The 15,772-nt window shown below is 38.6% G+C and overlaps 1 protein-coding gene across 5 annotated transcripts in view; it reads left to right on the top strand.

Moving 5' to 3' along the window:
* MAGI2 (membrane associated guanylate kinase, WW and PDZ domain containing 2) overlaps positions 1–15,772 on the top strand; it is a 674,980-nt gene that overhangs the window by 634,574 nt on the left and 24,634 nt on the right. For all 5 annotated transcript variants that reach the window (XM_026046375.1, XM_026046373.1, XM_026046374.1 and 2 more), the window contains 2 exons: positions 1,197–1,437; positions 2,381–2,524. In XM_026046375.1, coding sequence (XP_025902160.1) covers positions 1,197–1,437; positions 2,381–2,524 — 385 coding nt within the window. The remainder of the gene's footprint in view (positions 1–1,196; positions 1,438–2,380; positions 2,525–15,772) is intronic.

The raw sequence follows: 15,772 nt of genomic DNA, 5'->3' as shown, positions 1-15,772 counted from the left end.
CAAGGTGTCAAGTGAGTTTAACTTAATAGATTTGTTTCAAAATCCCTTTCACAATCTATACACCTCCCTGTGCTGTATGATTATCTATATGCACATGGTCACTTGATGGCCAAAAAGCTTCCAGACCCTTCCTTATTAAAACAGAGTCTGAAATATATATATAAATTAAAATAAAATTTTTTGCCCCTGTGGTTAAACTGTARAGATGTCTATCATGACATATTTTACTAAACCTAACTCAAACTGCTGTTACAGAAGCACCTTACTAAATGTGTTCAGGATTTCCTTTAAGGCCCATTCAGCATGTTACAAAACGAGGTAAGAAGTGACACTGTGCACTGATTTCMCTTTTAGAGGCAGGAAGGATTTGGAGGGAAAAGGGAATCACCACACTGCGTGGTAAGGAATCCATTCCTCTCCATCTCAGAAACTAATTTCTGCACTACAGAGAGTCAAATTTTCTTTGAAATGTTGGKAACCAACTTCCTTCAACCAGCTGTTAATTAGAATGATATTTGTATTAACACTTTGTGAACCAATTTTTTGCTTCTTTTACACTATGACACTTCTGTGAGTAGCTACTAGTATGACCTGTTAGGGCTTGTRGCCAGACAATATTGTAGGGAAYGTGCAGWRTATTTTATGTTAACMGATGTTGTATCAAAGAGTACCTTTYATTGAAAAGGTAATGACTWGCRCRAAGTATTTATCCTCATTGAATTGTAAGAGATTCACAGTAATAAYAGCTTGTGTCAATAAAATGCAGGGGATAGCCAGTGTCTGCACTGATTTTTTGTTTACTTTATAGAAATCTTCCTTCTGGAAAAAGCACTTCATAAACTCAGTGGATTATTTTGCAATGTGTATTTTTTTAATGCAGTTTCTTCTTTCAGTTAGTCAAGATAAGTGGGATTCTGATGCTGCTCCTGTTCCTCCGAGCCTAATCCCAATCCCACTGATATAAACTCGGAAATTGCAGAGAATGACCTGAGTGAAAATTGCTTATGCCCACATCTCAGGAGTGGTCACTGATTTTGGATGCCTCTACGGTTTATCCTAGGAAGTTTTGCTTATCTGTGAAAATGTGTTTTCTGCAATTCTGTAGCCAGGCAATTTGCTTGCAGTCCTCAGTATCACAAGCAATGCATATTTTTTTCACGTTCTGCTGCCTTCTGAAATGCCACCGTTTTGCTCAGTTATAGGTCAGAAGTAAAAGCAAGGCAGGATGTGAAACCTGATATCCGGCAACCTCCGTTTACAGACTACAGGCAGTCTTCAACAGACTACAGGCAGCCGCCGCTGGACTACAGGCACCCTCCAGTGATGGACTACCAGCAACCACCGCCTCTCGACTACAGGCAGCCGCCCTTGCTGGACTACAGGCAGCATTCACCCGACACCAGGCAGTACCCTCTCTCGGACTACAGGCAGCCCCAGGTACGAACTGAAATAGTTACCACGTTCTTCAACAGAAAGCAGTAGGTTTTGGAGCCAGAGGCTGTGTGTGCTGTCAAAACAACTGACATTAGGGAAGAAAAAAACACCTTTTTCCTTTTTTTTCTTTGCTCTGAGATACTATTTCTCTGCAGAGAAAATTGGTTCACAATCATTACTATTAACAAAGAACTGGGCAATCTATAAAATAACACAACATTTATAACTATGTGGTTAGAATCTTAAAGAAACGCTGTTTTTAAGGTAGCGGACAGTTAAAATAGAAGTTCCCAAATAGGCTGCCCTTGCCACAGCAGGAGAAGTTATTAGTTTTCTAAGAGTGTAATCCAGCCATCGTACAGGACATGTGTTGAGGCCAAAATGCATTTCTGCAGTGCTACAGAAAACACCTACACAAACGGTGCTCGCAGTTAGAATTTGGCTCTTTCGAGGGACAAACTCAAAGGGTTGAGCTGGGATTTTCCACTTTCCACCTGCTCCTAACCTAGGGAGCATTTCTGCTGCCCATTTCTGGCTTGYTCTGCTCCTGATACAGGAACTGCCTGCTTTCCCACTTGCCAAATCAGCTCTTCTGCACAGAGCCKAACACAGCTACCAGGAAAGTGCTGTACTGAATATGGAACCAGCACAGAGAGTTTTAGGTACCAGGCAACTGCTCAATGATGGCATTTCTGGAGACTTTAACTTAGATTTATTAATCTAGACTTCGGCATCTGTATTTTGCTAAAACCTCTTTAAATGGCCAAAATAGGCACTGTTGAGCTCACCCCTCTGCCAGCACAAAGGTGTGTTTGCACACCTGGAAGGTGTGTTTGCATGTGTTAGCTGGGTAGCTGCATCTCTAGAGAGGTATTTTCTTGAATGTAAATCAGCCTATTCATATTCATATGGTTAATTGTGCTTCATTCTATATTTGTCCATTCAGGACTTTGATTATTTCACAGTTGATTTGGAGAAGGGAGCCAAAGGGTTTGGGTTCAGTATTCGAGGAGGAAGAGAATACAAAATGGATTTGTATGTGCTGCGGTTAGCAGAAGATGGACCAGCAATAAGAAATGGAAGGATGAGGGTAAGTAAAATTACTCTTTTGAAACTGAGCCTATTAGAAAAATTCACAGAAATATGTTATAAGAGTTTCTGTAAACTGCATTTTCATAGTAAATGTATTTGGTGACGGGGTCAAATAGACCCCAAGACCCCAAGGAATATTTTACCCCTAAATATGTTTAAACAATTAAACACCTCTGATAATACAAACTATTCCAGGAAGACTTGGAAAATCACTTGAAATATATAGTAAGTCTGTACAGTTTCTTTGGGAAATTAATATATTACATTTTGCTGATAGTAGATTTTTCTTTGTTGTACTGTGTTGCTCTTTTTATCTCTCATTTGAATCCAAGCACTTTAAAATCTCTATCAATGAATTTGATACTCCTGTGTACTTCTGTGATAATATTATCAGCATAATTAACATTTACTTTGTGAGCACAAAAGCAAAGCGGTAAATAGATGTCACTCATCTGACAGTTACGAAACCTAGGATCTGAGCTGGTTTATTTTACTAATTGAAGTAAATTGCTTACTAGTACTTGGCACCTTTGTTTATTGATATTATTCACTTTTCTCTGCCRTGATCATCTCTCACTGTTTGTTTGTGTGGGTCCTGAATTGGTAGAAGTAGTAATAGTGACATATTCAAATACCAATATCAATAAAATTATGGCATTCACTTAAAATTCCGTAATGAAAAAAATATGCATTCTCTGTGGGAAAAATAACCTCATCAAAAGTAGATACTTCTAATCTGCCCAGCTGAACAAAAGGAGGGCATAAAGTTATCAAGTCATATCAATAGATTAAAACATTAGAGATTAGTGAATGAAAAGGAAAAAAAAAAAAAAAAGGAGTAGGGGAATCCTCCAACGGTGAGAAACCACCAAGAATCTGTGGATTCTCTTTCTATATATTGGTGCAGCCTTGTTATTGAAGCAGTATTTAATTATGAAGACGGACAAGGGAAATTGTGTTATACTATTTTACTACTGAATTATTACTATCACAGGATATTACAGGATAATGTGTTTTGTAAAGATAGTGGTTATTAAGCAGATTCTTATTCCCAAACCTGATAATCTCATCAAGYTTGACTTTATAAAGAGCATTGTGATCAATGTAAACTTGCAGTTGCAAGCCTTTAGAAACAGATGGAGACCTACTGCATATAAGCGAGGATTTCTTATTATATTTCATATGACTCTTCCTTTGTCCGCTCTGTAGAATTTTAGAATTCTGTTAGTCCTGAGCTGTGCCATGGGGTTCAAACCCCTGGTCCTGGGCATTTGCAGAAAGAAGCAATAGCATAAGGAATAACTTTGGCTACCAGCCCAGGTCATCACGCAGTAACTGAGAACTATTCCCACAATATTTATTGAATGAAATATAGGTGAATTAATCTGCAACCAACGTTAAAAAGAATTTCAAAACTCTCAAGAATATCTTCACTTGTTTTTCTTTGATGTYTTCCTTTACTGTACTGCTATTGCAGTTAGTTGTTCCTAACAAAAAGACATGGCATACATTATTAACCATAATGTAATTAAAGACGAGGAAAAAAATAAAGAATTGTGTTTTTAATAAGGTCTGGAATCACATATTTGGAAGCGTGTGGCTATGATGGCAGACTTTGAGGGATGCTAGCTTTTAAGAGGGATCTTTTCAAGCTGTACTAGGCAAAGAAATCTGACCTATTAAAATCTGTGCATGAGTTGAATAGTACCACAGAAATAAAGTCCACTTTGTGAATAGCATAAGTATGCAAAGTATGCAATATAAATACATGGCCCTTTTTGAAAATCTCATGTTTTATCAAGAAAAATGCTCATTTATTTTCTAAAATATCTTCTTTTAAAACTTCCTTTATTGGCAGCTACTATAGAAATTCATAGTCTGGCCAGGCACTTCTGTCTTAGGTTCTTTTTATGCTGGTTTAAAAATGCTGTTGCTGAGAATCAGCCKTACCCTGCAGCCCTGTCACTGAGTCTGCTCTTGTTTAATGGCCATTTTAGCCTGACAGCCACAAATGGGTTTGGAACTTGCAAGACTTTTATCTCCAGTGACCTGTAACTGATTGACRAAAGTGGCATAGAAACAGCTGCTGCAAAATAAAAATAACTTTAAAATGTGTTTAATTGCAAAGAGGAATAATGCATATAGAAAGATGAGCAAAAGAAGCTGAGTTTTGTACTCAAATCTCTTTTCCTAATTTTAATCCTCTATCAATAATGCAGGTTCATTCCCCCTTGCCTGGGAGACTCAGCCTGCTTGTTACAGTTCTGTATCTCTGTGTTTCACAGATGCAGCTCTATAGGAAACATGCAAAAATTGTTCAGTCCTTTTGACTTCGTATACCATCATCTCTAAATCTCTTACCCTACACTTTCAGCACAGAGATGTTTATGTGGAGGCATCTAATCAGGGGCATCTCATCTCATGGTCTGCTTCTGTCCCTGTTTTGCTTCCTGTTTCTTCCTCCTTGAAAAGAAAATCATTGATTTAACTATCTGCCTTGCAGACAAACATCAAGCAGATAAAATGAGGTGCACATCTTGCTTGTAGAAATATCACAATGCCACCATTTTTCCCACCAACCAAGCCAAGGAAACAAGAATTKAAGCCACTAAACTGTTGGAAAAAATAGGCTATATAATGAAATGTTAGCTTTAAAACATATAGATTTAATTACTAATTTAATTATTCCACAGGTATTTTGTTGTTAGTATAGTCATAGCCAACCTGATAAAGGCCCACTTATATTGTTACAAATGTCCTTTCTTTACAAGAATAAATAAAAGCATGTAAAGTACCTTCAGAGTGATAGACCTACATGTGTAGTACTGAGTTTGTAATTTTGTATAGTTAGAGCAATGTAACCTGTWACTGAAGACAGCTCCAGATAAGCAAGTTAGTCTGCAATTTATACCTTGTGCTAATGGGCAGTGCAAAACCTCAGTGGTGGGATGAGCCCTACAGTTAAGTTCTACCTCGATATGTGCTAAAAAATGTGARTGTTTATCATTACACATTCAAAAGTTTGGGGGGATTAAATATATATAGAAGTGTTATGCATAGCAGCTATGGAGATWGGAGCCATAGCTCCATACAGCCATGGAGCCATGAAGTGAAATTTAAGATTGGGTGTAAATATATGAAACTATGTTTTATAAAAGAAATTAGAATAGATACATTAGTGAGGAAGGTAAGTGTGAAAGGAATATGAAATGCCTTTGCTGGGAGCAAAGGCCAATTGAACCAACTGACCATGATGACAGGGAGAAAGTAAAATCAAGATTAAAGCATCCTCATGACACTTTTAATTTAATCTTCAGGCCCTTATGAACTCAAATGAAGCTTGGAAGCAGATGAGAGAACTGACTGATAGATTAAATAGAGCAGAGTGCTGGAGGTGACCTGCTTCCAGTGGTCCTGCCAGACCAATCTGGCTTTGAAAAGGCAGATGGAATGGGGAAAAAAAAAGATGTAATAAAAGCTTGTTGTCCCTTCCCCATTTCCAACCAGAAAATCTTATCTTTCTTCTTACTGGCAATGGGAAACTGGACACTTGGTGTTCCTGTGGAAAGAGCTGATGAAGTAGCCATTTGGGAATACTAGTTCTAAAATAGTCATTAATTCCCTTTTGTGACTGATGGAGCTTTCTGACCCATTTTCTGCCAWATTTTTCTGAGACTCTGAAAGGTGGAAGACTGATGAGTTGATGTCATATTGAGCTCACCAGTCTCACTAGCATATTGCTTTTTTATCAAACAGCCCTTCTGCCTAGGTAGATTTTGCGTTATCTCTTCAGTTCTGATGTGATTTGTTTAAAAACAATTCTAAAACTCCTTCACTGTAAACATAGTTTTCTTAGTCCTCATCTGTTTATGTTCACTGAGACTTCTATTTGCAAAAAGCTCAGGCATACATCCTAATCTGACTTGGTTGAGTCTGTCACCAGATACAGGAAGGAAATGTCCACCAAAGCAGCCAGAAGTTTACAGCTAGAAGAGATTCTSCAGATGACTGTTGGAATAGAGGGTTTCAAGACATCCTTTCCAACGTCAGACATTCTGTGAGATACGTCTTGTGCCCCCGTGATTGGTGACCTGTTCTCAGCAAGTCTTGGAGAGCCACAGCAATAACTGTGTAGCTACATATGAACCCACATGTCAAGTCATARCAAAGTAGCTTCATCAGGCTTTCATTGTAGTTCTTGGGTAAGGGATCTGATGATTTCTTGCAAAAGACCTCTGTAGAGATAATGCCTTACTGAAGCTGATTCAACCAGCTGTTAATTCTGTCAGCTGAGCACAGTTCAAGGTAAATGGTGAATTCTGAGGCCTTCCTTGGTGAAGGGTTAGAGAAGTTTAGAAGTGACTCAAAATGTTTCTGGTAAACTAAATGATATTTTACAAAAAGAGACACATTTTAGAAATCAGGAGTACTGAGGAAGAGTACTGAAGATTTAAGGAAATGATTTTAGGAGAAAAAGAAATGCAAAACTCAAAAAGAAAAGCTTGTTGAGTGGTCTGAATTTATCTCCACTTTTCCTCTATAAAATGGAATAGCAGATATGCCAGGCTCTGTCCACTTTGCCACTTCACTGTGACAAAAAGGAAAGAAGAGCTGAGTAGGATTATTTTTGTGCTCCAGAAAGATAAGGATGCATTTAAAGAACCAGGAAAAAATGTTAGGATAAATATTAGTGCCTTTGATATTTTGTATCCAGAGCTGGTATGAGGCGGAGGACATCAGGACTCCAGATCCAAGTAAACCTAACAGCAGGAGAAAGTAGAGAAGGTACTTAGTGGTAAGACAAGTGATGATGATGTGGGAAATAAAGTTGCAAGAGTTAGTGTCAAAGTAAGGCAAGATTAAGGTACACATTAGCTTTAATAATAGCATAGGCCAGTCACCAAGGATGAGGGTCATAACAGCTGAAGTAGAGCACAGTTCCTCCAGCCTTTGGAGATTCAAACTGTACTACTAATAATTTTACCGTAAATAAGATGAGACTTATTTACTTATAGAGACTTATTCATGGTTTTCTTCTGGTCTCTTTATGAGAACAAGGATCAGCTGAGTCCTTCCTGCAAATCCCTACCCCTAGAGTAGCTACTGACTGCTCTCAGGAGGATTGTTAAGGATGTTCACAGTGTTTGCTAGACGTGTAAGATATGATCAACAGATCATTTATTGCCTTGAATGATATCTCTTCCAGCCAGCATGCTTATTGAAACAGCTTCAAAGAACAAAGAGCCTGTAGCTGAAGGCTGCAAAGATAGAGAGTATCTTGCACAATTGGGTTTAGCGAATATGAAATTCATGAAGAATGAGGGTGAAATGTTCTTTTTATACGCAGTGTACATCTGTGTCATCTTGTCACTTTGTGAGTTACATCCTTTTTTTCCACTTATTCAATGAAAGTCATACATCTCATCTTTGACATTTCTAGTTTCATTGGCCTGTCAACTCATTTTTCTCAGTCCACATATGCCAGTTAGCCCTATCTCTAACTTTCTCATATCTCCTAATATTACATTTTTCCTCATTCTTTTGTACATTTTTCCTATATATTTGCAAAACAGACTTCTGAAATACAAGCACTGCGGAATTTTAGATCTTTTCRTTTTGCAGTCCTCCTTTGACTTTTCATTCCTTTCCTGTTTATTGCTTTTCCTGCTGCCTCTGCATCTCTGTCTGTTTCAATTGTACAGAGCTAGCACTAAAACTAGGCACAAGGCACAGGAAGTTTCTACAGTGTTGACAAGGAACATCTGTGCTGTTGCTCCATAGGAATTTTTGTTTTGCTCTGTTCTAACTTGCTGAGTGAGTAGCACATTGAGACTGTCCTTATAACAGTGACCTAGTTGTTATGTTTTAGCCAGATTGACCAGATTCTGAAAACTAACATAATTTCTGTATTTCATCCTTTCTCATGATAATCCAGTTCCCGCCAGCTTTCCTCATGGTTATTCAAGAAACTTTGTTATCCTACATCACAGTTAATTCTAACAAAAATGTCTCTAATTCTAACTAAAAACATTCAATATTAAAGGCCATAAGGGCAATCATGCAAGGAGTTTGTCTTATCTGGAAGGAAACATAGATGAAGTTTCAGACCATGGAAGGCGTAAGTTTTATATATGAAACTACTGTCAAATATTAGACAGCATCCGAGTTTCTCAKTTCCCTGCCAAATGTGAGGTCATGCAATTGCTTCTATTTTTTCCTTCTGATAACATGACTTCTGTGTTCTTATTTGCAGCAAGGGACAGAGCATCAATGAAACTAATAATGACTTGATATTTAATCTTACTTTTAAGCCAGAGTTCCCTTGGAAATCCCTACAGAAGTGCCTAGAGGCTGGACTTCTAAACAGTAGGGTGTCATGTGAAAGTTGACTATTGCCAAGCACATCTGCCATGAGAAAGTGTGGAAGATCAAGACTAGATCCTAGATGTCTCAAGGAATAGTCAACACCGAGGCAGCAGTCTGTCTGGACTGCCTACCCTCTGCATAACAGTGGAGTTTAACAAGGGGCTATGCACCTGTCTCCCCAGAGCAGGACGCTCCTGAGCATGAGTAGACACCTCAAGTCACGTGTGCTGGAAGCGCTTGAGCAGTTCTGGGAGATACAGAAATACTCTGCCCCAGACAGTGGGGCACATCTGAAAGGAAAGCAAAGTTCAGAGTAGTTTTAGGTAATTATGTCCTGAAAGTGTTTAGAAAGGYTTTTTATCATGTAAAGCAGTTTTTTTTTCTTCTGTGTTCTTCTTGATATGTTTTAACATTTCAGCTTTCTTTGATTACTTGTGTGAAACCMCATTTAGCATAATCTTCATCGAGTCACTTTATCAGTGTATCCATTTTTAGCTGATATGAGTTTTAGGTTTGTAAAAGATCAAAGGCATCTCTTTCCATCAATTAAGGAATTCCCAGTCTGAGACTTGAACAAAATACACTTCCTTTCAGACCAGTCATCATGTGCTATCTATTACCATTCTTTTATAAAAGTATCTTTCATAGCTGTTGTCTTATTTCTTAGAAAATAAAACCAAAGCTTAACCAGCTGGGCTACCACTACATATACTCCTGTATGAGATTCCCATTACACAGTTAAACTTTAACAGGAAAAAAATACTCTCTGCTGATCATATACAGTTTCTTTAGGTTCACATACRGACACTTCCTCCTAAGTTTTGTGATTCTACGTTCCAAATGTACTACTACATTTGTTTTATCCCTCCAGAACAAAGTATCTGTACGGTTATGTTACAGCTCTCTATAGCCCTTTGAGAAGAGATAAATGTGAAAAAGCACTGACCATCTACAGGACTGACTGTTTCCTGTCAGATGTTATCCCCAGAAACACAGAAAGGAAGAATGAATGATTTATTTCTTTTCAGCRAGTGATTTTTTTAAGAGGATGTTGCCATGATCTGCACTGATACGGAGGACTCACCTAGATCTCGTTTTGAAGACCTGAATGTTTGTTGAGACTGCTCCATCTCTGGTCAGCCCCACATTAGAGAGTCCCACATTAAAGTGTCCAGTGGAATACACCAGATGTTAGAGTCCGCAAATACAATAAAAAAGAATTAGAGGCTCACTTGATGATGACTAGAGCAAAAAGGAGTAAAAATAGGAGACAAAAGCAGTTATCATGCAGTAGAGATAGCAGATGACAAATACAGACCTTTCTTCATCTAATCAAGAATGCTGGAGATCTAATCAAGAAATGCAAGAACAGCTTGATCAACCTTCTTACAAGCATTTGGGACAACCACAGTGTCTAAAAATAAGCACAGGACTGAGCAGTGTCATGCTTTGTTTTTGCCATGGCAAACTTTGGATGCCTGTTTTGGATGCTAACAGAAAGAAAGCAGAAGCTTTTGAGAAGCAGTGTTTGCACTGACTTGGGCAGGTCTCCAGTTCTTAAAAGGCAGCAAAGTCCTGTGCTCAAGTATTGGAGAGAAGAGGCTGTTGTGATTGGAAAGCCTCTTGTTGRTTTATGCTACTCACAGCAAGGAAAGCAGTGAGAAGAGCAGCGAGGTCAGCCAGCAAGGAAGGTCACAGAAGGAAGTCACAGAATTACAGAATGGTTGAGATTGGAAGGGACCTCTAGTGATCTCAGCTCACTAAGTGCTCCAAGTGAATGCAGGCTTGAAATGGCTGTCAGAAGTCCCACTGAAAAGTCACTATATTTAGATAGCAAAGAAAAGCGTGTTGCACCCACAGGTCTGGGACACAAGGACGCTGCAGGAGCACACAGTGCCCTGCTAGCTCGATTCGGCTAAAAGACAACAGGTTCTTGTGCATCTATCTGAATGACAAATGCCTGCTCCGTGATTGGTGTCAGTTAAGTAGCCAATCTTTTCTGTATAAGTAGTGYTTACTCTTAAATCCTGCGGCACACCTGGCTTAGTTTATGCAGTAGTATAAATCTTACTTCCATAGTAAACGTTCAGTGAATGTCAACACCGTCATTACGATGGGACATAAAGACAAAGATATCTTCAGTGCCATCCATTTATTCTGTGATTTGTGATCCATTTGAACAGTACAGAAAGGTGTTTAGCTATGCTTTCCCTCTGAGTTGCATGTCCCTTTGGGRTAATCTCATTCACATGCCAATTCCTTATTACATATATCACCATCTAACCCCAGTTGCCGTGTGACTGGGTGTGATTGATGTGAGCTCTGGGAATTCAGCTGGGATACTCAAGCATGTTATCTGTACACCAGCCTGGGGTAAGATGAGCTGGCGTGCTGGTTTCTGGTAAGTGGCAGAACTCAAGGAAGGCTGTATTGACATGTAGACATAACACTGATCAACATCCTTTTGTCTGCACTACAGAGAAATGCAAAATGAGAGCCTCAGGGATACTAAATGTATTTTGACAGTCGAAAAGCTTAATAAATCAAGAGTAAATCAACTGTAGGTGAATTCAGCATTTCTCTAAAAAGCAGAAGTGTTTTTAGATTTTTTTTTTTTTTTGCAGAGAGATAAGGAAAAAGAATGCTGTCATATATATAGTTAGCATCGTTCTCTCAAAATTTATACACAGTGTGACACATTGAAAGCATCTTTGTAATTCTGTGCCTATTAACAAGGCCCTTAGCTATCTGTGGAAAAGAGCATGGAATTAATAATCTTACTTAAAATTGCTTAATATAAAATTTTGCAAATAGAATACTTAACTGGTAGACAATCACTGTACTGGAATTTATATTTTACAGAAGATTTACAAATCTTTCAAGGTCAACAGAATGAAATAGCTCTCACTTTAAGAAAGTAAGAATTKAAGATATTAGAAACAAATGTCAAACACAACAAACGGTAACTGATGATGGAAGCACATCATGAGGAGATGTGCAAATGCAGGGATGGCGAATGCAATAATCTGTATCTCCCAAATAACAATACATAGGAATTGGAAAATACACTTCTGAAGATAAAAGAATACAAATATTAGATTCATATCCAGCTCATACTCCAACAAGACTAATCAGGGGATGATTAGGAAAGGAATGCAATGAGTAGGATAAGCATGAAATGATCCTTCACCAGGTATAACAAAATCAATCCCCTGGCAATGAGCAGTTAACAGATTTTTTATGCTGGTAGTTTCTTCCAGGCTTTTATGCTTAATAACAAGCACCATTTTAAAAATCCTTTATTGGAATCTTTTGCTTTTGACATCCCTGTTGTACTATAAATTGCAAGGTCAAACGCTACATTGTTTGAAAAACAAATCCTTTTTTTGTTTGTTTTTTTTCATAATACAACAATTTCAAGATAGATTCTTCATTCTGTGCATCATTCTCTGTTTTGCTGAGCTGGATCATATCCATATCCAGCAGGCATGACACCCTTTCCCACTACAGATTATCAGTGCATGTCATCTCGCTTCATAAGGGAGGTGTTCTTGACCTCTGACCAACCTCATCTGGCCTTTCCAAAAGAATTCTCAATCTATCACATGCTTTTGGAGGTGGAAGCACCAGAAAAAAAAATAGTTTTCAAGATCCTTGTGCACCTGAAAGACTTAATGATGGGCTTGCCTTTATTCTCTATTCTTTCCCTAGTGGTTAACATTGCTTGCTTTTTTTTGACTGGACTAACGTTTTCACCGAACTAACTACAGGGACTATGAGATACCTTTCTTCAGAGGCAATGGTTGATTTAGAGTTATTGTGAATGTAAGTTTCACATATTCTGTATTTAACATTTATTGTTGTGGAATTGCAYCTGCTGTTTTAATGCACAGTATGGTGCTATCTTCTTTAGAGCCTTTGATGTTAAGTTTAGGTTTGACAATGCATGGTATTGTATTGTCTCTAAGTCTTATCACCCCAGTCCAACCTCTTCTTCATGCCATTTCCAAATATGCTGAACAAAATAACCAATATGGCAAGGTCTCTTGATTTTGACCACTTATTTCAGGCTTTTATTTCCTATATTTTTAACCTCTTATCTAGAAGACACTATTCTTTCTCATCACACAGCAGAACCTTTATGGAAGAACTGTGTTAAAAGCTTTCTGACAATGCCAGTGTGTCAACGACATCTCATTTATCTGCATCGTCACTGACAGCTTCAATGACCTGCAGTAGATTTGTGAGGAATTATTTTCCTCTGCAAAAGCGGCGTTGACCCTTTCACAGTATATCATAATTATCCATATGCCAGCTAATCCTAACACTTCTTATTGATTCCATCGGACCGCTGGAGTGAACATCAGATGCACTTGGTTAGTCTCCAGGACCATGCTTAAAGAYTGGTGTCACACTTGCCACTTTCTATTCCTCTTCTACTAAGCAATTTACTGATTTAAACAGTAGATTACAATCTGTAGCTACTAGTTCAGTGGCTTCATATTGGAAGTCCTGGACAGTCATGAATGAATACCATCTACCTGTGGCCTTTTTTTTGCTATTCATTTTATCAATTTCTTCCAAAACCTTTTCCACTGACGCTTCAATTGAGATCAGATCCTCAGATGCAGCCCTGTGGTCAGCAGACCTTCTGCACAAATTTTACTGTCCTCCTCTTTAGTGAATACTGATGGAAAGGATTAAGTCTTTTTGTTCTGTGGTCTTTTCTGCTTTAAATCCAATTGAGATCTTAGGTTCTCTGTCAGGCTCCACACTGGTATGATTAGCTCTTACATTTTTAGGATTTTTGTCTTCAAAACCTTTTTGTGGTTTATCAGAATTCTTTTTCTCTTCCGTTTTCCTGCATGGAAGCAATCTCCATGAACACTTATAGCTGGGCTTGTAGGTAGGACCTTTGAATTCTTTGGGCTTTATTTCTCTTTTGTTCAATGGGAATTGGCTGAGACCGTGAAAAAGATACCAGCAGATTTCTTCTTTTCAACAACCTYTACTGTATCCCATTCATGAAAGCAGCAGTGACAGTGCATGCTACACTAAGTCCTCCTGGTTGTATTAAAAAAATGTTATATCAATTAAACCCAGGAAGATGATGACATTTCTTTGTTAAAGATGATATCTTTGGTATGTTTAATTCCCAGGTGTATGGCTTATTTTGCAGCAGTGCTGCAGAAGGCATTGCCTTTTCCATAGCAGTGTAAGACCCGTTTGCTTCCTGTTAGCTGCCCACCATTTGCCCCATTGCAAACTCTTCTCCTGCACAGCTTGTTCTCCACAGACATTGTTATGCCCAATTTCCAGTTTCCAAGCTGTGTCTGTCACAGTACTTTTCATGTTTCTCCCTCTGTCTGGAAAAGGTGAAAATTGGAGGGAAAAAAAGTACTGCGTCCTGCTGCGGAGTGGTGTGAAAGCCGTCTTTGCTCTATACCASCTGAGCGAGGTCCATGTCCTGTGGCCCCTCTTTTCTCTGCCTTGGGCTCTCGCCTGCTCAGGCAGCAAGACCAGAGCTTTCTGCAGGCCAGCGGAGCCAGATATTCCAGAGGYAGGGAGCAACACCTGCTCCACATCTCCCCCCACTTAAACAGCTGGTCAGCTGTAGGAAAAGAGCTCAAAAGTTGCATGGCTGGTTGCTTCAGGAGGGGCATGGGACACACTGCTGTAATTTCCCCACAGAGAAATGCTCTGTCTCTTAGAGACAAAGCCATGCTCAGATACTTAAAATACACTCAAGGGAGTCCAAAGCTAGAAATACTGAACGGCTTTTCTCAGGCTACACGTTGCATGTGGGATTTTGATGCCATTTGAATTCTCAGCTGTGAGGAGAGCACAGCAGCTATGCGGCCAATGCCTGACTGCAGGCGGTGATATTAGGGGAAAATTACCCAAATAGATACCCTGGAGCTGCCATTTTGTTCCATTTCCAAGCTCAGTCTCTTGGCCTTTTGGACTCATTAACAATAATAACAGCAACAAATAATATGCGGAAAGTGTTTCAGTTATAAAAATGAAATGCTCGTGTAAAAAGGAATTAAGCGTAATTAATTTCGTTCGTGAGGTTTAATTACAAAATGCATTAATAAAATGACAGATAGCAATGCCCTCTGCACAAATCATTTGAGGCTGCTTTTATCATTAGAGTTCCTCATTTAGCATCAAATGAAAACATGCTTATGCAATTAATTCCATTTTGTGCAAAGTGGAACTGGGTACCTGCTTAGAGACCGCTCCGCGCACACCAGCAGAGACAAGTGCACATGAGGCTATCACCAGCCTTCCAAAAGTACATTTGGACAAGGAGAAAACTCTTTACTGTATTAAAGCTGTATAGATTTCCTTCTGATTTCTCCTGCTTCTGAAATTCAGTTTGTATGAGCTGATTGGCTTTGCTTTAACAAGGCAAATAGTAATTGCTACAAAATATGTGCAGAACAAAGCGTCTGCAGCAAAACTCACATGTACTAGAGGCACTTTATTCTAATGATTCAGGGAAGCTTTACAATTTTCTTTCTAATTAACCTATCAATAGTGATGTCACTTAAACACTCCTTAGGAATATTATCTTCTCATTATTGCCAGAAAACATGCTGCCCAATTTTATAGCTCAGTTGTTCTTACGCATGGATGAAGAGTCTGAATTAACTTGAGCTGAAACAGGTTTTTTTAAGAGACATTCTGCATACACACAAACTACTCTCATAATTACATTTAAATCATTAATATTCTACTWTAATATTAAATCATTAATATTCAACTTTAAAGGCATTAAGGGGAAAAAATAGGCATTCAGTGTTTACATTGTTAGTGCACATTGCAAGGATATTATTGAGGAGCTTTTGCCTTATTGAACGCTGTTGGGTCAGTA

The sequence above is a fragment of the Nothoprocta perdicaria genome, unplaced genomic scaffold, assembly GCF_003342845.1.
Source record: "Nothoprocta perdicaria isolate Ctin4 unplaced genomic scaffold, notPer1 scaffold_44, whole genome shotgun sequence".
Lineage (NCBI taxonomy): Eukaryota > Metazoa > Chordata > Aves > Tinamiformes > Tinamidae > Nothoprocta > Nothoprocta perdicaria.
This window is presented reverse-complemented; position numbering and strand designations above follow the sequence as displayed.